This window comes from Eremomyces bilateralis (genome assembly GCF_010015585.1).
Source record: "Eremomyces bilateralis CBS 781.70 unplaced genomic scaffold P152scaffold_7, whole genome shotgun sequence".
NCBI classification, from domain to species: domain Eukaryota; kingdom Fungi; phylum Ascomycota; class Dothideomycetes; order Eremomycetales; family Eremomycetaceae; genus Eremomyces; species Eremomyces bilateralis.
In genome coordinates this window covers 876,028-893,825 of record NW_022985073.1, presented here as the reverse complement: position 1 = coordinate 893,825, position 17,798 = coordinate 876,028, and the positions used below count along the sequence as shown (strand labels likewise).

The 17,798-nt window shown below is 52.9% G+C and overlaps 6 protein-coding genes across 6 annotated transcripts; 1 reads left to right on the top strand and 5 right to left on the bottom strand.

Moving 5' to 3' along the window:
* Position 1: 1 nt before the first annotated feature.
* On the bottom strand, positions 2-1,170 carry P152DRAFT_457783 (ubiquitin-like protein ATG12). Its single transcript, XM_033679301.1, has 3 exons — positions 588-1,170; positions 213-412; positions 2-123 (listed from the first exon to the last, which is right to left on the bottom strand). Exons 1-3 carry the CDS (start codon positions 760-762, stop codon positions 64-66), a joined length of 435 nt encoding a protein of 144 aa, XP_033535052.1. The 5' UTR covers positions 763-1,170; the 3' UTR covers positions 2-63.
* A 74-nt stretch (positions 1,171-1,244) lies between these two features.
* On the bottom strand, positions 1,245-4,187 carry P152DRAFT_481509 (uncharacterized protein). The gene is made up of 4 exons (XM_033681826.1): positions 3,367-4,187; positions 3,062-3,315; positions 1,840-3,013; positions 1,245-1,787 (listed from the first exon to the last, which is right to left on the bottom strand). The coding sequence occupies exons 1-4, from the start codon at positions 3,853-3,855 to the stop codon at positions 1,668-1,670; spliced, it is 2,037 nt and encodes a 678-aa protein (XP_033535051.1). The 5' UTR covers positions 3,856-4,187; the 3' UTR covers positions 1,245-1,667.
* A 365-nt stretch (positions 4,188-4,552) lies between these two features.
* Positions 4,553-6,779, bottom strand: P152DRAFT_457780 (xaa-pro dipeptidase app). The gene is made up of 10 exons (XM_033679300.1): positions 6,497-6,779; positions 6,266-6,430; positions 6,183-6,215; positions 5,998-6,125; positions 5,546-5,947; positions 5,420-5,497; positions 5,146-5,367; positions 4,971-5,089; positions 4,792-4,918; positions 4,553-4,735 (listed from the first exon to the last, which is right to left on the bottom strand). Exons 1-10 carry the CDS (start codon positions 6,687-6,689, stop codon positions 4,709-4,711), a joined length of 1,494 nt encoding a protein of 497 aa, XP_033535050.1. The 5' UTR covers positions 6,690-6,779; the 3' UTR covers positions 4,553-4,708.
* A 264-nt stretch (positions 6,780-7,043) lies between these two features.
* Positions 7,044-8,403, top strand: P152DRAFT_318518 (NAD-dependent deacetylase-like protein sirtuin-5). The gene is made up of 2 exons (XM_033675199.1): positions 7,044-7,540; positions 7,588-8,403. The coding sequence occupies exons 1-2, from the start codon at positions 7,198-7,200 to the stop codon at positions 8,175-8,177; spliced, it is 933 nt and encodes a 310-aa protein (XP_033535049.1). The 5' UTR covers positions 7,044-7,197; the 3' UTR covers positions 8,178-8,403.
* P152DRAFT_457777 (cysteine proteinase) lies at positions 8,277-12,282 on the bottom strand. Its single transcript, XM_033679299.1, has 6 exons — positions 11,994-12,282; positions 11,830-11,940; positions 10,872-11,767; positions 10,405-10,821; positions 9,454-10,355; positions 8,277-9,404 (listed from the first exon to the last, which is right to left on the bottom strand). Exons 1-6 carry the CDS (start codon positions 12,012-12,014, stop codon positions 8,374-8,376), a joined length of 3,378 nt encoding a protein of 1,125 aa, XP_033535048.1. The 5' UTR covers positions 12,015-12,282; the 3' UTR covers positions 8,277-8,373.
* A 1,526-nt stretch (positions 12,283-13,808) lies between these two features.
* Positions 13,809-16,620, bottom strand: P152DRAFT_395641 (phosphoenolpyruvate carboxykinase AcuF; the record flags this gene model as incomplete). The annotated part of the gene is made up of 5 exons (XM_033676316.1): positions 13,809-14,655; positions 14,708-15,414; positions 16,061-16,291; positions 16,357-16,393; positions 16,454-16,620. 5 exons carry the CDS (start codon positions 16,618-16,620, stop codon positions 13,809-13,811), a joined length of 1,989 nt encoding a protein of 662 aa, XP_033535047.1.
* Between the last annotated feature and the right edge of the window lie 1,178 nt (positions 16,621-17,798).

Below are 17,798 nucleotides of genomic sequence, written 5' to 3'. Positions count from 1 at the left end.
TCCTTCATGTGCCCGTCCCGTCGTAACGTACGCCATCTCAATGCTATCCCCTCTTCCCAATCGTCAACCAAACGCCGGCGCCACCGAATAGCACACCACCAACTCATCCTTCACCTTAAAGCACTGCGCTCCGTCAACCTTTACCCTTCCAAAACAGCAAAAGCAGGAAAGAATAAACAAACTCAATTGACAAGAGCGAAGAAGAGGCGTACATTCCACAAGTTCCCCACGCCCTCCTCCGGACTGGGCGAGAACACCGAGTTCACGTAGCAGAATACGCTCTCCGACTCCTTCAGCGACAGCTTCTTCCGCAGCGACCGGATCACCGTCTCGAACTTCTTCGACGCTGCGATCTTGAACACGCGCTGCCGGAGGATCGGCGCCGAGCCGACGGGTTGGAGGCGCACGGTGACTGCATTGGCGGGGATGTTAGATAGAATGCAGAGGGGCTGAATTAGGGGAGACCGCTGAAGAACGGGTTCAATTCCCGGTTTTGTGAACCGGAAGTTAAGACAATATATATATCGGCAGTGGATAGGGGGGTTCAAGCACACCACCTCTCCCATCTAGAAACAGAATCTACGCACCTTTCTCCAACGTCGTATCCACCGCTCCCTCCAGCGCCGCTGCCGCATCGCGCGGTAGCGCGTCTAGCACGACCGACGCGGCCATGGTGAGCGGCATCTCCGCCTCTTTCTCCTCGTCAGAGGGGGGCGTGGATGGATCGTAGCCCGGGGGGACGGGCGGGGCGGGGGTGGCCATTTTGCGGGGAAGGAATGGGGGTGAGGATATGAGGGGAGGTTTGGGCGGTAGGTGGGTTTTTGAGAGTCGGGGCTGGGAGGTTGAGAGGGCTGATGGGACGAAGTTGGGGCCTGGTGGGTGGATAGGTATGGGTGATTCAGATGGAGGGAGACAATGGAGTGGGGAGGGGCGGGAGGAAAGGAGCAGGATGGTTCTTTAGGGACACTTTATTCGTTTGCATGGTCGATGACTGGAGTTTAAGACTTGCTTGTGACCTTCGGGGCATTTGGTACGTTTATGATTCCAAAGGTTGTCCAAACGACAGATGGATATAATTACATGTTGGATGCGGACGAGTGCTCTCGTGCTGAGAGATCTTGGTGGGGCAACTTCAAACTGCAGCGTGGCATTATAGTCGTTTGAGACCAATAGACGAAGTGACATCAATGTTGATACACGAGCAAAAACAACTTCAACTTTAAATTTTCCGAGATGATTCATACCCAAAGAATATTTCCATTGTCCTATTTCCAGAAAAGCTATGCAACGCTAAACCTACACCGTACATAAAAGCGCTGCGCCATGCTAATGAGACCGACAAGCTAAGGTACCATGCATGAGAGCCCCATGGAAATGCTGCACTGGATTTGACCGTGTCCTATCCGTATCCGTAAAAAAGTACATCACCAAACCATGCTCCCGGACCCCGGAACGTAACAGCAGAAAGATACGTGACAAGTGGATGAGCGTGGTCATCGTGTCGAACGGCCTCCATATGCGTACAAGACGATAGACGAAGAAGAAACTCGTGTAGTGGAAGTGAATACCTGACAAAGATGGTCGCCGTAATCGTGATCAAAGGCTTTTCAGTTCGCTCCATGTATCATCGAAATGAGCAGCCATGCATGCTGCGTGTTGCCTCTGAACTAATCGCAGACCATCATCTCTCCGCGAACCGGACGCTCTAGTTGGGACAAAAGATCGTCCAGCTCCGTCCAGTTCTCGATAGTGGAAGCGAATTTGCGGTGTTTGCGAGAAAGGCAATGCTTTGGACAGGTTAGCAAGGCACACATACGAGTACAATTCTGGCTGCCATACCTGATCAAAGTCGGCGAACTTCTCCCGACAATTCTCACAGTACCCAGGCTTCGCTTCCTTCTCCGCCTTCCTCTTTCGAATGACCGTCTTCTTCAACTTCCGGGTCCGCTCCTCGGACGGTGTCATATCCTCATGGATGTAGCCTAAAGTCTCCTGTGCTTTGAGCTTGGCTGCCCGAGGCGGAGCGTCTCGGAGGCCCGTGTTGATGGCAGCGCGAACGTCGTTGAGGTAGGACGAAGGCACACTGCCGCTCCCTGAAGCAACGCTGTTGCGTTCGAGGACTTTCCTCTGCAGTTGGTGGACTTCCCGGCTGGTTCCTGCGCGAACGCCTGTGCCAGCGGCGGTGGAGGAGATCATCTGCGAGCGAATCGCCGAGGTTATGTGGGATGGCTGGATTCCAGAAGCGACTGGCTCTCCACCGACGACGCGAGGAGGCATACGCATCTTGAGTTGGGCACTACCGAAGAGAGGTGCAATCCCATCCACGGTACCTTTCTTGGGTGGGGCCATCGACGGATCTGATGGCTTGGCAGGAGACTTCTCGGTGTGGCCGGCGAGGGTGCTGTCATAGCGTACTACATTAGTGCTGTTATTCTCAGCAAGCGGGCGACGTTCCGGGTCCGCCAGTCGAGATCGAGATCGATCATCTCTAGCCCGTGGAATGGCAGAACGAGTCTTTGCGGCAGTGGGTGCGAAAGACACAGGTTTTCGACGAGGAGAAGCCTGCCTCTCACGAGCGTACTTCCTAGCATGCCTGTCAGGATCTTCAATGAATGGACATCGCCCTGCCGAGGAAGCATGAAGCTGGGGCCAATTCCCCGGACCATCGTCGGGTTTTTGATAGTCCCGTATCATGATGGGTTTGGTCTTTTCGTCCTGGTCGTGTACGTAGATGTAGTATCCACTGAAAGTGACCATTTCCTGCGAAGCTAGGGACACATTTGCTGGTCCGGTAATTTTCTCCTTCTGGAGCAATTGCTGCAGATTGGCATCTTTCCCAGCCCGGTCGAGGACCGGCAGATTGGGTTGTTCGCCAGTGTCGGTCTCGAACATGGTCGTCATCATACGTTGCAACTTCTCCAAAGCCCAGATCTTCATCCCCATCTCCCTGGCCTTGTGGAGGATGTCCGCTGAATGGCCGTATTGCTTGCGTGTCTCGACATCTTGGAACAAGCTGAGGCAATTTAGCTACGATCACCATAGATAGTATCATAGAACGTACCTCTGCGCTGTTGCATGAGCAGCCCGCGTCATAGGTGCGTCGAAGTTGAATTTGCCCTTCTGGGACTTCTCGCCTTGGGTACGCTCCAGTAAGGATGGATTGATAGTTTGCGGTTGGCCGTTGGCCATACTCTGGTCTTTCCCATGCGAGGATGGAGGTCGTCCATTTGCGGAGCTCGATGACTTGTACTCTGGGGGAATGGGACGCGTCGTGACGACATGGGTGATTGACTTAGAGAAGAACTTCTCTTCGCGCTATGTTACATTAGCAGGAGCGAAGATACGTTGATAGAAACTCATTCATACCGCCCCTAATACGCGTAGTTGCTTGGAAATTTTGGGTTTCACATCGTCGGGGACATTGTCGAAATAGAATGTATATTGGGGAAATGCCCGCTTGTAATGTCGTTGCCAGGTCCTGATATGCTCCAGATTGCTGTCCACGGGTTGTTGAGTGGGTTTATTCCGGGCGGAAGCCTTTGCATCTCGCACCGCCTCGAACTTGAGTTGAAGCTCCGTGGGTTGGCTCGCGTTGGTCCGTCGGGGCAGAGCTCCTCGACGTGCTTCCGGGTCGGTGACCTCAATTATCTGCTTCTTTGCAGGTGGCTGCTGGCCAAAGAAGGACTCTTTGGCATCGACAGCCTGCGAGCGAGATCGCTTGGGAGCAGTGGTTGACAGAGTGTTGTGCCTCAGCGGTGAATTGACAGCATTGGGGACTTGTGCGAGCGGCACTCGTCGATTTGCCATGGTGATGGACGGTTGATGTGATGAATGAAAGGAATCGATAGCAGCCATCCGACTCTGGCCCTCAGAATGAAGAGCAGAGAGGGGGAAGTGCGGGAAGTGTGGTGGTTGAGGAATATATCAAAGTCGAGGAAGGTTGGAGGGGCAGGGAAGGTGCAAGGGACCAGGTTAGGTCGGGCACACGCGACGTGTGGGAGGAATCAAGTCGCGCAGAAACCTGGTCAGCGAGAGGCTGGAGTCATGATGGGGAGTGAGATTGCATTGGGTCGAAGTAAATGAATATCACAGAATGGAGATCTCCACCTTGAATTAGAATGGACGTTGAAGGGGAGGGTGGAGGAGAGCTGGAAATTGGTGTAGAGATTCTCGTGTTTTGTTGGAGGTTGGAGGTTGGTGGTTGATGTTGCAGTTGTTGCTGGTCGGGGCTCTCGGGCAAACATTGGGAAAACTCCTGGGCGCTGATTGGCCGAAGCTGCAGTACGTACCCTCAGCAACCACCGCCCGCTTCAATTCACCAAACCGCATACAAACGCCCATTCCCTTCACAACATGTGAACTCGGCTCAACAGTTCAGTCAAGATGAATTTCGGCCGAAGTATCATCTCGTTTCCTTGAAGTCTGATAATTTCCCCTTTTGAGGGAATCCTACCTTGACAAACTGACATAAATGGTGATTATCATGGCCTATGCTGTTGATCCTTCCTAAGGCGACGCGGGGAAGTGGTTCTAATGGTTGACAGCAAACGGAATGACCATGTTTGATCGCATTATCATTCTCAGGGATGAATTGGCTACAATATTGTACATATGCTCAACATCATGCGGTGACTCCCTCCTGTAGTATGCAAGATTAGATCCAAGTACAACCCAGCCGACGGCAGTCCGCCATAACCCCCCATTTCCATCATCTCAACGCCTCGATATCGACCACCTTCAACCAGTTAGCAAGAGGCTCAAAGAAAGCATTAGAAATTCGCAATAACTTACCTCCTTCACGGCTTCCGTTGTCAATACATACGGATGCTCTTCCTGCACACAAATGCTGTCCTCGATCCGGATGCCTATTCCCCGGAATGCCTCCGGCCATCGCTCGTCGTCGGGGACATATATCCCCCTACACGTCAGGTAAGAATCTCGTCATGGCCTCACAATAGATTGCAACTTACGGTTCGATGGTTACACATTGTGATGGTTGGAGCGGAGCGTTTCGTAGGTATCCGGGAGAGTCATGAACGTCCAGCCCAATGTAATGGCCAAGGTGGTGCGGAAACAGGGTTTCCTTGGCCTAGATTCAAGGAGATTCAGCGATGTTCACAAGAGGTAGGGGAACGTGAGACTTACGTTGCCCTTGAGATTGAAGCCTAATTGCTGGAGACCATCCATGAGCGACTCCTCCGCGATGCGATGTAGTCTATCCAATGACAATTCTGCGTTTGCACGGCATAGGGACACGCATGTCCGCTGTGTTCGAAGAACCACTTCGTACAGATCGCGTTGTGCTGCAGAGAACTTCCCATTCACCGGCCAGGTGCGGGTGATATCTGTAATGTAGTTCCCGTATTTCTGCAATCGTCAGTTCCATCGACTCCATATAGATTTCTCTATCAGCACTTACACCGCCAGCGTCAACGAGGACAAGTTCATCACCGCTAAAAACATCATCGTTCCGAACATAATGTATACTCAACCCATTCTAGAACCCGGTCAGTCAAAGATTTGATGCTTTGCTCGAGGACTATACCTGGCCGCCGGCAACAACAGGAACATAAGCAGCCCCATCCAGACCATTCGATTGGAATTGATACTCCAAAAACGACCAAAGGGATTTCTCGCCACTGAACGACTGCCTCATCGCTTCGGTGATGGCACGCCCCGATTGCTTTCCAACTTTTCTCATCAGTTCAATCTCCGCCTCACTCTTAAATACTCTCAGCTTGCTCAGGTGCGGTCGTAATGGGCTAACGCCCGAGGCATTTTGAGATAACGCTCCATCAAATACCGCACCGTGATTTCGTTTCCAACCGCTCAGATACTTCGAGAATCGGGTGCGTGGCTCAATGGACTTCGGTAAGTCCGTATAGACGCATGTCGCCGACTTGATCATGGCAGGAAGGAACTTGCCCACCCCATCGATGTCGCCGCTCTTTGATCGTTTAGTTAAATCCATTCGCTCGAACTTATATCCGCTCGTACCTCGTCCGCATTGAACACATCCTGCGCCGCTTCGATCCCCGACCGCGCCCCTTCCCACAACTCGGATCGGGGGTCCTTCGGCCTCACATAGAGATGGAAGTTATGTTCCGCGCCGTCTCCGGTCTTTTCTACGCAGTTTCAGAATCTGTCCATATCCGTTCCCCGAGGTGTAGGATGCGCAGTACCTATGATTGCCAGCGACTCCGGCTCGTTGAACCCTTGAATACCGTCAGTTCTTGCCCATGTGACGTGCGATCGGATGCGCTACCGGTGAGATAGTAAAAGTCGGGATCTTGGTGGAATTCGTAGAAGACGGCCCCCGAACGGTATTTTACGTCGGCAGAGGGAATGATGGCGACGGCGCCCTTTGGGAGGATAGCCGCAAGCTTCGCTCGACGTTGGGCATATTCGAGGGCGGAAATGCCGGGGGTGACTGGATCAGGGTCAGGGTCAGTTCTGGGGGATCAAATACAATTGACAGTATAGGTCATGTCCATACGTTCACCCAGTTGGAGAAGATGAGGATGGGTCTCATGCAATGGCTGGCCAAACTGAAGGTCCGCAGCGGAGATGTAGGAACTGTATGGACGACGCCTCAAAGGATTGACGGCGCTCCTCCTGATTGCAGCATTGCCGCATCGTATTACGGGAGGTAAACATACCGTGCGAGCATAGCTACGGATTCTATGCATCGCCGACGGTTCGCTTTAGGAACAATAGAATGAGTGACGAGAACAATAATGAGAGCCAGAAGGTCATCAGTTGCACCAAGAAAAGAAGACCAGATCTGGAGACTACGGGTATACCCTTATCGATAAGCTGTTTAGCTTTATGGAGGGAGATTCCGGTCTCACCTCCGTCCTCCCCGCCTGATGTACATGCATGATGCATCTCCCTGGTTAACTACACTGTCACTATATGCAGTGCTTCTAACTACTGTACTATACTCCCGTATTTTGCTTTCAGATTGCCACACTTCCTGCATGCACATTTAGTGCTACGAAGCCACGCCTCATTGGCAGGGACGCTCTCAGCTGCTGGAGTTATGTAGAAGGAACTTGCTATCCCGTCCGTTTTACTGAATCCACTATCTTATATTCCCCCAAGCTTGAGTCAGAGTTCGACGTCACTTCAGTTATATGTTAAAGTCTCATTTCAACTGTCCGATATCCAGTTCCTGCCGTGAACGCCTACGTCAAGATGCCTCACGCCGTAGGCAGCACTTCCCAAGCCTCCCAGAAAATCGAGTCGTTTGCCCAGCACCTAGCCCAATCGAAGCGGGTTCTGGCATTGCTTGGTGCTGGTCTCTCGGCATCCTCTGGCCTCCCAACCTTCCGAGGGGCGGGTGGACTATGGCGGACCCATGAAGCCACCCAGCTAGCTACTCCCGAAGCCTTCGAGGCCGATCCAGGTCTGGTGTGGCAGTTCTATTCGTACAGGCGACACATGTCACTCGGAGCCCGGCCGAATCGCGCGCACTACGCGCTGGCCGAGTATGCGAAGCGGAATCCGGAGTTCATCACCCTCAGCCAGAACGTCGACGGTACGTCCGCGAACCCCAACTCCAATGCCCGCCACTGACCACCCCAGGCCTCTCCCAACGCGCCGGCCACCCCTCCGAGTCCCTCCATCTCCTCCACGGCAACCTCTTCACCGTCAAGTGCACCTCCTTCTACTGCGGCTACACCGCCGACGACACCACCGACCCCATCGTGCCCGCCCTCGCCATCCCCACCTCCGGCGACGACCCCACTACCACCTCCGCCCTCCACGCCCGCGACCTCGATATCGCCGACGCCGCCATCGCCCTCCCCGAAGTGCCGCTGCAGGCCCTCCCCCACTGTCCCAAGTGCAAGGACGGCATGTTGCGCCCGGGTGTTGTGTGGTTTGGCGAGCGGCTGCCGGAGAAGGCGCTGCAGTCGATCGAGCAGTTCGTCGCGGACCCAAGGCCGATTGATTTGATTATGGTGGTGGGGACGTCGGCGCGGGTGTTCCCAGCGGCGTCGTATGTGGATATCGCGCGGACGAAGGGAGCGAGGGTGGCGGTGTTTAATACGGATGCGAATGATGCGCCGGGCAGTGGGATCACGGAGGATGATTGGTTCTTTTGTGGGGATGCGGCGCAGTACCTACCGGAGCTGCTGAAAGGGGTAATTGGAGATTTGCCTGAAACTAATTGAGCAATGCCTCATGTATGACTGATCACGGCCTTGGAATAGATGCCCGGGAAACGGCACTGGGGGTCGGCGTTTGATCGTATACTCTCGATTTCCTGATGTTTCATGATATCAAAAGCCATTAATTAATGAACTATCTCTTCAGTCGTCAATTCTTTTAATTCAACAAGTCCACCACCCCATAGGCACATAAAATAATTCAGCTTCTCTTCGGGCTTCCAAACCCAAGGTCATTCAACCCAAACGGCGTCGGCTTCTTCACCGGTGTCTGTCCACCACTGGGGCCGGGGGTATCCCCCAGACTTTTGCCCGAATAAACCCCCGGCGCTTTCCAACCCAGCTCTCTTCCTCGCTGGTAGATCCACTCCAGCCGATTCTCCCACGTGCCAGCTTCGACATACTCCTGATATTTCTTCCACAGATTCAACGCCGTCAGGGAGTCCTCCACGCTGTCATGCATGCCGGTTTGGATGTCTTCTTTCAGGAGCAGCCAGGCCAGGAATCGAAGCCCAAGCTTGCGCCCGCCCCAATGTTTCAGGAAGAAGATATCGACCGTGTCAACGACTTGGGCTTTGGGGACATGGATGTTGATGGTGCGGAAGTCCTTGGGGAGTCCGTGCCCCACAAATATGCAGCCCATGTTGAGCAGGAGCCATATCTTCTTGTAGGCCACCTTGAGGCTAACCAGCACATGTCGCGAGGTCTTCGGATCCAGATCTTCTGGCGAGAGTCCTGAATACGCGGTAAGGTAATCCGTAACCGGTTCAGCCACGGCAATGTAATCATCCACAAAGGGTAGTCCTTCATGTTCGCCGTAGCCTCGAAGGACAGATACTCGGCCCAAAGCGAGCCGCGCAGGGCGAATGGTCTCACGAATCCCGCCTGCTTTCACCGAGAACTCCTCGTCCTGGACACGAACGAACTCGGCGTCTATGGCCACGGGCATCCCTGGGAAGGGCGATTCGGACTCCGGTGACAATAACCGGAATTTGTTCGGATCGTCGTCCTGGCGTGGTGACCATCGCTTGAAAAGCAATGACAAATCGAGTTTCTGTTTCCATGCGTCATCGATCTTGTGGCTGGCGGACTTGACCTGGTATGTCACTACGCAGGGTAGTTTCCAGTTCGAGTCAAACCGGAGCGCTTCTTCTCTCGGCATGCCTTTGACTAGGAAGTCATTGAACAAATGCCACTCCGATTGCTCGTTTGCATCTCTTGATGAGGGAGCAACTACGAGCGCCATTAGCACAGCGGAATCTCTGAGATTTGGAATACTTACCGTTGACCAAAGAGACCAGATGCGGCTTCTGGTGCTCTCCGGTATTGATCTCCGTCACAACACCCACTAGCTCATACACAGTGATATTGAACATCTTCCGGCCTAGATGGAAATTCAGATCTCCCCCCTCGTAGCAGAAAAATTGCCCTTGATCCACGATGACTCCAATCTCTTGGGGCAGCCAATTCGGCGTGCTCCACATTTGTTTTGCATCCGCGCTTCGAATAGCAGTGTTGATCATCATGACCGCCGGCACGCTTTGGATGGCTTTTCGTGTCGACAACTGCTGATATCTCTTGCACTCGTTGCACCATCCCCGCGAGTGGTCTTGGCGCTCAACACTGGCTTTTAGGATCTGTGAGAATGTCGGCCTGGGAACCGGAGCACGTGGATTGGCTTTCGGAGCTGCTTTGGTTGGGTAGATGAGTTCATGCACATAGGTTGCCCCTGGTCGAGTCACCTCATTGTTACAAGCTGCGCAGCGGATCCGAGCCATTGCCGCGGTGACGAGCGCGCTGTCCATGTGAGGGGCGTTGGAGTGCTGTCGGAAGTCCGACGCAAGCTTATCCAGCAAAAACCGGTTCAGCGATTGAACCATTGACGCTGTGGTAGCGCCATTATTTTGCTCCTCGAGGAGACTTAGTGATGACGCGCTGGATAAGCTACTGAAGGTTTTTAGAAAGTTCGTTGCTTGACAGTTCTGTCCGGCTGCTTTTTCGAGCATGTCGATCAGAAAGCCCAACTCGCACAATAAGCAGTTTTCGTAGAGACAGGAGGTCGCAGTATGCTGCAATGCCATGTTTCGCAGGATAGGCGTGAACTTGTATAGCTGCAACAGAGCATTGGCGTACGAGTTAGCAATGTGGATCTCTAGACCAGAGTATTTGGTCTTGTTGAAGAATCTATACTTGATTAGCATATCCCGGCGTCCCTCAAGAAAGGGGTCCATACTCGAAATCAAAGTCGTCCACGCCGAACTTGGAGTACTTGATTTCCACGCTCTTATATATCACAGGAATCTCGGTGCCCCCAGATTTGTCAAAAGATAAATCATGCAACAACTCCAGTGCATCTTCGGTCTTCTTGATATCCTCACCCAACGCGATTGCTTCCCGTGCCTTCTCGCTCAGGAATTTTGGCGCCGCTAAAGAAGTCGTGGTCTGTTCCGCGAGCCGAGTATTCTCGACTTGATTTCGCCTCGTCTTTCTTGGATTTGGTGCGTAACCTCCAAGTTCTGCACGTTTCAAATTTGCAACGACATCGGGGTCAAGCTTAGGAGGCGGCGCGCCGACTTCGAAGGTCATGTGGGATGGCCACGAAGACAACAGTGGCTCCCTGTAATAAGGCATGCCTATCGTGTTCAACGGACTGGACATATACTTAGTGATTCGTCAGGTCAGCATATACGAGAAACTCACCTGTCCGGAGACCAATCCAGATGCGGGAGAGGCATACTCTGGTCCGCAAATTCGGTGGGGTTGCTCAGTTCTGCGAAATGGATCTTGGCTGGCGAACCCCATAAATGAATGGCGCTCGCGGAATCTATCAATGCCAACGCTTCGCCTGACGGTGCCATCTCCAATGCCAGTAGATAGGAATCGTACAAGTTGACCTGTCGAAGGTTCACAGTATTCGGGTTCATGATGTCCACAACTTGCAATTGCCCACTCTGTGATGCTACAATGCTAGTCGTGGACATACGCGGATGCATACGCACGAAGGCTGCTCCGGGTTGGAATGGGATTGGTGGTAGTGGCATTAACGTCTTGAGATCGAAAACATTCGCAAGAGGATCAAGAAGGTAGCCATGTTGCTGTCTCGGCGAGTAACCACAAGTTACGAGGAAATCTGCTTTCGCATCCATGTCGTTGATCCAACCAACATGGGCTTGCCACGTCTTGACCACTCGGAACTGGGTGGAATCGAGGAGATGAACGGTACCGCTTTCGGTCGCAGCACAGATATATTGGCCACCGCGCTTCATGATCGTATAACGGCCTTCAGCGGAAATCTTCTGGGTAATTGTGCCCTTCTCAGTATCTATCCTGAACATGGTGTCTTGGCACCCCCCGGCTAACACTTCGCTCGTGCCTTTGGTGGTAAAGCTCATGCATCGGAGGTCCACGAAGGCCTCGTCTTTCAAATGCCATAGCGTCAGCCCCCGTCTGGTCGAGAAGTGTATGCTCTTCTTCGATATCGATAGGACTCCCTTGTCGTTTATGAGGATCTGCTTGACAGCGGGTTCGGGGGGCGCATGAGCTCTGAAAGAGGTATATCGCTGGAGTTCGGAGCCATAGAAGGATGTTACACGGCCCTATATATTGTTACCATTAGTGTGCGACCGTCGGCGGTGTCAGATATGTTGTTCAGGCATACAAATTCGTTTCCGGCCCAGAGTAGCTCTTGCGATGTGTCGAAAGTAACAGTGCTGACAGGTGAAGCAACATTGCCGAGTCTGGATGGGGAAGGAAGAGCTATAAGAGCAACCTATTATACGGTAAGCCTTCGATATGGTGTGGTGACCGGTAGAATAACATTACCTCATCCGCATCGGCCTCCATCTTCTCCGAACAGTATAGAGATGTTATGGTATCAATCGCATGGTGCTTTAGGATTGGAATACCTATAGCCAGAGAGGGTATCCTCAGACTTTAACCGGCGGCGTGGAACCTGTGGGGTGGGCCAGTATAACTTGCAGGATTCTGTCCTGCTATATCTCTATGGAAAGTAGGACAGACCCGTTGAAGGAGGCTTGATATTCGTGGAGGGTGATATGGGATTCGGCGGGAGAGCGGGCTGAACCTTCCACTCCACAGCTTGAAGCTATCACTTTGACATGAATGGTTAGCTCTCTGGTATTCCCATGTTGTCTGATGCTGTCATGATGTACTAACAGGAAGAAGCATTATTATCCAGAGATGTACGTACCAGAATCGCGGCAGCTGCTGAAGCCCCTCATGATTCATGTTGCGAAAACGGTGCCTGAGTGCCTGACCAGGACGACCGCATTATTTACCCGAGATCACCCCGACCTCTCAAACCCTCCGACGACTTGGCTGGAGATGACTTGCCCGATTAACTCACACGAAGCTCAGCCTTCTGCCTTCATCATAGACTCTAACTAGTTAGTTAGTTACTAACATTGTGCCTATAGTTCTTTTCGCTTCCTTTTAGAGTTATTCATTTGATACATGTTATCATCTACTACTACTATAATTTGCAGTCTCTCCTGATTTTAAACCGTCCAACCAGCCTGCTGTTCAATCCACTTCGGTGTTGATATTGACATATTTCTGACCGCGGATGATGAACAGGCGACGGCCAGGAGGCTAATTAATACTAACACTGGCCATTTTGAGGAGTATATTGGGAGGCACATTCCTAGATATGCGATCCTTTCTCACACCTTGGGGGATGAAGAAGAGTTCAAGGATATGAGCGATCCATCTTGCAAGACAAGAAAGGGATACCGGAAATGATTCCCGGGACCAACAACTACGCTTTAGTATCGTTCACGGCAACGGAAACAGATGACAAGCATTTGCCGAAACCTGTTCTGGACGATCGAGTTCTCCTACGATATCTATGAGGCTGATGTGATCCCGCGGATTTCTAAAGGGTATTGGGGATGGTAGCCCATTGAGAGAATACCGAATACATCGGTACCGGCGACAGACGACAGACGACAGACGACAGACGACAGACGACAGACGAAAGAGGCCTTGGATGTATGGCTTAATGCATCTAATTATGACATGGTTTACACAAGGAATAGCTAACTATCCGCACCTCGCGTGCCCATTTGATTCCATCATGTTGCAGAATTGGGCGCATGGCGTAAGTGGTGTCAAATCTGGATCCGCGATATGATTTTCATCTCACTTCAATTTGGTTATCACTATTATCTTTCCCACATATCCTCTACTACAATACAACATCCGGCCTATAATCTTTCCCGACCGGTTTCTTCTCTATCTTACATACATTGTAGATCAAGCACACAAGAAGCAGTTCACTAGTGTCAATGAGTCCATGATGTGATCTTCATTTCACTTCAATTTGGCTATCCCTACCTCTTCCACCACTTTTGCCCTCCACTCAATACAACACGCCACCTAATCCCATCTCTCCTCTCGATCTCTCCTCCTCGTATGAGCCGTCCCGAAAGAAACCCGGCTAGGTTTCTCAAATAAATATGCATGCCATATGGTGAACACCGGCCATCCCGCGTGCGTCGCAGATCAAGCCCAAAGCAAATCAATCATCAGAAGCAAATTACAGCGCAGCGCAAAATGGATATGGAGGAAAATGTGTCAGGGCTACAAATGCATCATGCGTCACTAAGCAGCGTCCACCTATGACGTCGTCTCCGGCTTCGGTGCCTCAGTGGCGGCGGGGGCGGGGGCGGCGCTGTTTTCTTTTGATGCTTCAGCGGGAACAGCCTCAGTGACCGCAGGTGCAGCGGCAGCAGGGGCAGCCTCTGTAGGCGCAGGCTGAGCTGGTGCAGCCTCAGGAGCAGGGACCTCAGCCGCAGGGGCCTCAACAGGAGCTTCCGGCTTCGCCGGCTCCGTGGGCTGCGGTCCAGCAGCGATGACCTCGGCGGTTGCCTGGTCGGCGTACTTGGTGAAGTTCTCGTTGAAGAGGACGGCCAGCTTGTTGACCTCCTCGGAGAAGCTAGCGTCGGCGGTCCATGACTTGCGAGGGTTGAGCAGCTCGTCGGGGACGTTGGGGCACGACTTGGGGACGTGGAGGTTGAAGACCTCGTAGGTCTCGTACTCGGACTTGGCGAGCTCGCCGGAGTGGATGGCGTCGAGGATGGCGCGGGTATACTTGAGCGGGCAGCGCTTGCCACCCGTCATAGCGCCGGCGCCGACCCAGCCAGTGTTAAGGAGCCATGCGTTGGCGTTGTGTTGTGAGATCTTCTCGGCGAGCATCTTGGCGTAGCGCATGGGGTGCAGGGCGAGGAAGGGTTGGGCGAAGCAGGAGGAGAAGGTGGCTTGGGGTTCGGTGACGCCTTGCTCGGTGCCGGCCATCTTGGAAGTGTAGCCGGAGATGAAGTGGAACATGGTTTGTTCGGTGGTGAGTTTGGAGATGGGTGGGAGAACGCCGCGGGCGTCGCAGGTGAGGAGGATGATGTTTTGCGGGTGGCTATTGCTAATGCAGGGGATCTTGGTGTTCTCGATATATTCGATGGGGTAGGCACTGCAATTCTGGTTAGCCGCAGTTCAATACAAGAGAAGAGGCGAAACCATACCATCGAGTGTTCTCGGTAAGAGTGGAATCCTCATAGTCGACAACACGGGTGACGGGATCGAAGACGACGTTCTCCAGGATGGAGCCGAAACGGATGGCGTTGAAGATATCGGGTTCCTTCTCGGCTGACAGGCCAATGCACTTGGCGTAGCAGCCACCCTCAATGTTGAAAACCCCGGTATCCGACCAGCAGTGCTCGTCGTCACCAATCAAAGCACGCTTGGGGTCGGCGGAAAGGGTGGTCTTGCCAGTCCCTGACAGACCGAAGAAGACGGTGACGTCGCCATCCTTGCCCTCGTTGGCGGAGGAGTGCAGGGTCAAGACGTTGTGCTTGACAGGCATCTCGTAAAAGAGCACAGTGAAGATACCCTTCTTCATCTCGCCGGCGTATTCGGTACCGAGGATGACCATCTCCTTCTCGGCAAAGTTGATGGCGACGGAGGTGGCGGAGGTCATGCCGGAGGTGTATTTGTTGGCTGGGAACGCACCGGCATTGTAGATGACATAGTCGGGGTGGAATCCTTCGAGCTCTTCACGACTCGGTCGGATCAGCATGTTCCTCATGAACAGAGCATGGTATGCGCGGGCGCAGACGACGCGGACGCGGATGCGGTACCGCTCGTCCCAGCCGGCGAAGCCATCGACGACGTAGATTCGGTTTCGGGTGTTGAGGTAATCGATGGCACGTTCTCGGTTGATATTCCAGACCTATTTCGAACGCCATTAGTACAATTCGGGCCATTGAAACAAATCGAGCCAACAATAATAGCGCAATATGCAAGGGGTTCATGCAGTTCTCCGTTCTCGTAGTATCGGTTGTTGTCGGATGGTTGACGTTGGCAATTGGCACGTGCTTCGGCGGTCGGGCCAAGACGTCAGGCACTTAGGCCAATAGCGGGGCAGCAAGACCACGACATGTCCCACATACAAGGGCAGGAGCAACAAGGCAACACTGCAACAACCGAGAAAGAACGAGTGACAAGAGGCGAGTGACGGAAGGAGCGAATGGCGAGCGTTTGCTCGGCACCATCCTCTCGAGTCTTGTCTCTTCCTTGGCCCTTGCAGGATCTGCAGTGAGCACATGCGCAATTCCGCCTTCAGGCCAAGGCAATCGGATTTCTCCACCAACGCCCCTCGTTCCCCAGTCCTTGAAATGACGTCGGCCGCGGCTATGCGCGTTTGATCGAAGAGAATGACCCGGCATCGTGCCCCAATATCGGGCTGACCGGATCCGCACCCCAGAGAACATGCATGGGACAACTGCTGAAATGCCGAAATACGGAAATACTGAAGTAATGGAAATAATGGAAAGCATGCTGAGGTCATTTCTCCCCCAGCATTAGGAAGAACTTACATCTGGGCTCATGGGTTTGTTTACTGGTCCCCACCACACTTGGTCGACGTTGTCGACAATCCGCTTGTCGCTAGGTGACCGACCGGTCTTGGCTCCTGAGTAGGCGCTCAAGGCACCGGATGAGGTAATGGCTGAACCGGTCTCGTAGACCAGGGCATCTTCGTAGAGAGCAGGTACTGAGGGGTTGGCGACGATGGCTACGCGGTCGTAGTCAATGTGTGCTTGTTGATGCTGCGTGGATGTTAGGACAAGGGCAGTCTGGCCGGATATCAGCATGTTCATGGTGATCTACTCACAAGTTCCTCCTCAATCTCGGTGTGCTCGGCTTGGGGACTGGAGATGGATCAGTAAGACGACCAATTGCCAACACCAGTGATATCAAGTAGGACTTACATGACACCGCCCGGGTGCAGGGCTGTTTTGTTGACTGATGAGACCATGTTGACGTTACGGAGAGAGGTAGAATGGAAGTTGGTGTGTTGCTGCTTGGAAATTTGCTGCCGTACAAAGTCATCGGCCAGAGGAGCGGGCGAAGCCGTCCTAATTATACCTCTGGACATGCTGAGGGATCGTGACTCGGGTCTTGATGGTCCAGCAACGTCAAACAGGAGGGACCCCAGCGGCGCGAGCTGATTGGGCCGAGGTGCGAAAAGAAACCGGTCGTGTTCCGACGTCCGCCAAAGCCTGCTCGGGTCTTTGCGGGTTCCGGTGATATGTGGGGAGGGTGTGAGGGACAAGTACACGCGCGGCTGAGAATGCGGGATAAGACGTGCGAGGTTGGGTTCCGTGAAGGTTTTAAGAGGAGTGAAGGACATCCAGAAAGGTTCCGACGAACATCACGATAGCAGGAATTGGGTGGGGAGGGTGAGGAATGGGACAATGATGATGATGAAATGGGTGTGACGACAAGTCGCCGTCACTGGAATGCTTTGATCCATCATCCAGATTCCAAGCAATCCAACTTACCAAATGGATCCAGTCTCTCCTTGAAATGCGGGGTTTGGACCAGTCAAACGTCAACAATCAAGTCACAACTGAGCCAGATGCATTCTTTGCAGCAATTTCCTGTTTCCTTGATGTTTCTTCGGCCTAGACAGCCTAGAAACGTCTCAATACCAAATAAAGGACCAATCGTAGGCGTTGGATTATTTACAAACAAAGGATGATTAGGTAGGTACTGGTAACTAGTTATGATACCATACTAGGTAAGCTATGATCACTTGCCAGTCCACAAACAATTTTCCACGGTCACATCACTCATCACATCCTGTTGATGAGTGGATCGCATCCTCTCTTTTCCATATCACGGTTGATCTAGTCACCACTTGATCCATCGTCAACTCATCCATCAATTGCTCCATCACCCTCATTCCCGAACAAAGGCCTAGCCAGGCCCAGAATTTCCGTCCGCAGCCTGCTCCGCCTCCCACTCGTCCGGACGGAACCGTCACCGGGAGCCGCGATCCCTGCTCTCGGCTTCGTGCTTCGGGAGCCTTCGCGATGCTGATGCTTGCAAGGGGAAAACTTGGGGGAGAATTATTCCAGGGCCCACAGCTGGGTCCTGACTCCGGCGGTGGCTGAGGTGCGGGCGGTTGGGCTGGACCGGTCTTTGTTGTCAGTTGGAGAACTTTGCCACTGCAGGTGATTCGTCTGATGTTTGGATCGTAGACGAGACGATTTAGGTCCAATATCGATTATTGACTCCGAGGCGCCAACGCGATTTCTTATTTTTATCAAT

What these genes read in the sequence shown, in the direction of transcription:
- P152DRAFT_481509 (XM_033681826.1), bottom strand. Translation starts at nt 3,855, where the DNA reads ATGGCTGCTATCGATTCCTTTCATTCATCACATCAACCGTCCATCACC. An exon ending in AACTACGCGTATTAGGGGCG is followed by an intron (nt 3,316 to 3,366) that starts GTATGAATGAGT and finishes AATGTAACATAG; the next exon opens with CGCGAAGAGAAGTTCTTCTC. An exon ending in GCTCATGCAACAGCGCAGAG is followed by an intron (nt 3,014 to 3,061) that starts GTACGTTCTATG and finishes AAATTGCCTCAG; the next exon opens with CTTGTTCCAAGATGTCGAGA.
- P152DRAFT_318518 (XM_033675199.1), top strand. Translation starts at nt 7,198, where the DNA reads ATGCCTCACGCCGTAGGCAGCACTTCCCAAGCCTCCCAGAAAATCGAG. An exon ending in CCTCAGCCAGAACGTCGACG is followed by an intron (nt 7,541 to 7,587) that starts GTACGTCCGCGA and finishes TGACCACCCCAG; the next exon opens with GCCTCTCCCAACGCGCCGGC.
- P152DRAFT_457777 (XM_033679299.1), bottom strand. Translation starts at nt 12,014, where the DNA reads ATGGAGGCCGATGCGGATGAG. An exon ending in TCTGGGCCGGAAACGAATTT is followed by an intron (nt 11,768 to 11,829) that starts GTATGCCTGAAC and finishes AACAATATATAG; the next exon opens with GGCCGTGTAACATCCTTCTA. An exon ending in CTGGATTGGTCTCCGGACAG is followed by an intron (nt 10,822 to 10,871) that starts GTGAGTTTCTCG and finishes GTATATGTCCAG; the next exon opens with TCCGTTGAACACGATAGGCA.
- P152DRAFT_457780 (XM_033679300.1), bottom strand. Translation starts at nt 6,689, where the DNA reads ATGCATAGAATCCGTAGCTATGCTCGCACGGTATGTTTACCTCCCGTA. An exon ending in TCTTCTCCAACTGGGTGAAC is followed by an intron (nt 6,431 to 6,496) that starts GTATGGACATGA and finishes ACCCTGATCCAG; the next exon opens with TCACCCCCGGCATTTCCGCC. An exon ending in ATGTGTTCAATGCGGACGAG is followed by an intron (nt 5,948 to 5,997) that starts GTACGAGCGGAT and finishes AAACGATCAAAG; the next exon opens with AGCGGCGACATCGATGGGGT.
- P152DRAFT_457783 (XM_033679301.1), bottom strand. Translation starts at nt 762, where the DNA reads ATGGCCACCCCCGCCCCGCCCGTCCCCCCGGGCTACGATCCATCCACG. An exon ending in GGATACGACGTTGGAGAAAG is followed by an intron (nt 413 to 587) that starts GTGCGTAGATTC and finishes CCGCCAATGCAG; the next exon opens with TCACCGTGCGCCTCCAACCC. An exon ending in GCGTGGGGAACTTGTGGAAT is followed by an intron (nt 124 to 212) that starts GTACGCCTCTTC and finishes GACGGAGCGCAG; the next exon opens with TGCTTTAAGGTGAAGGATGA.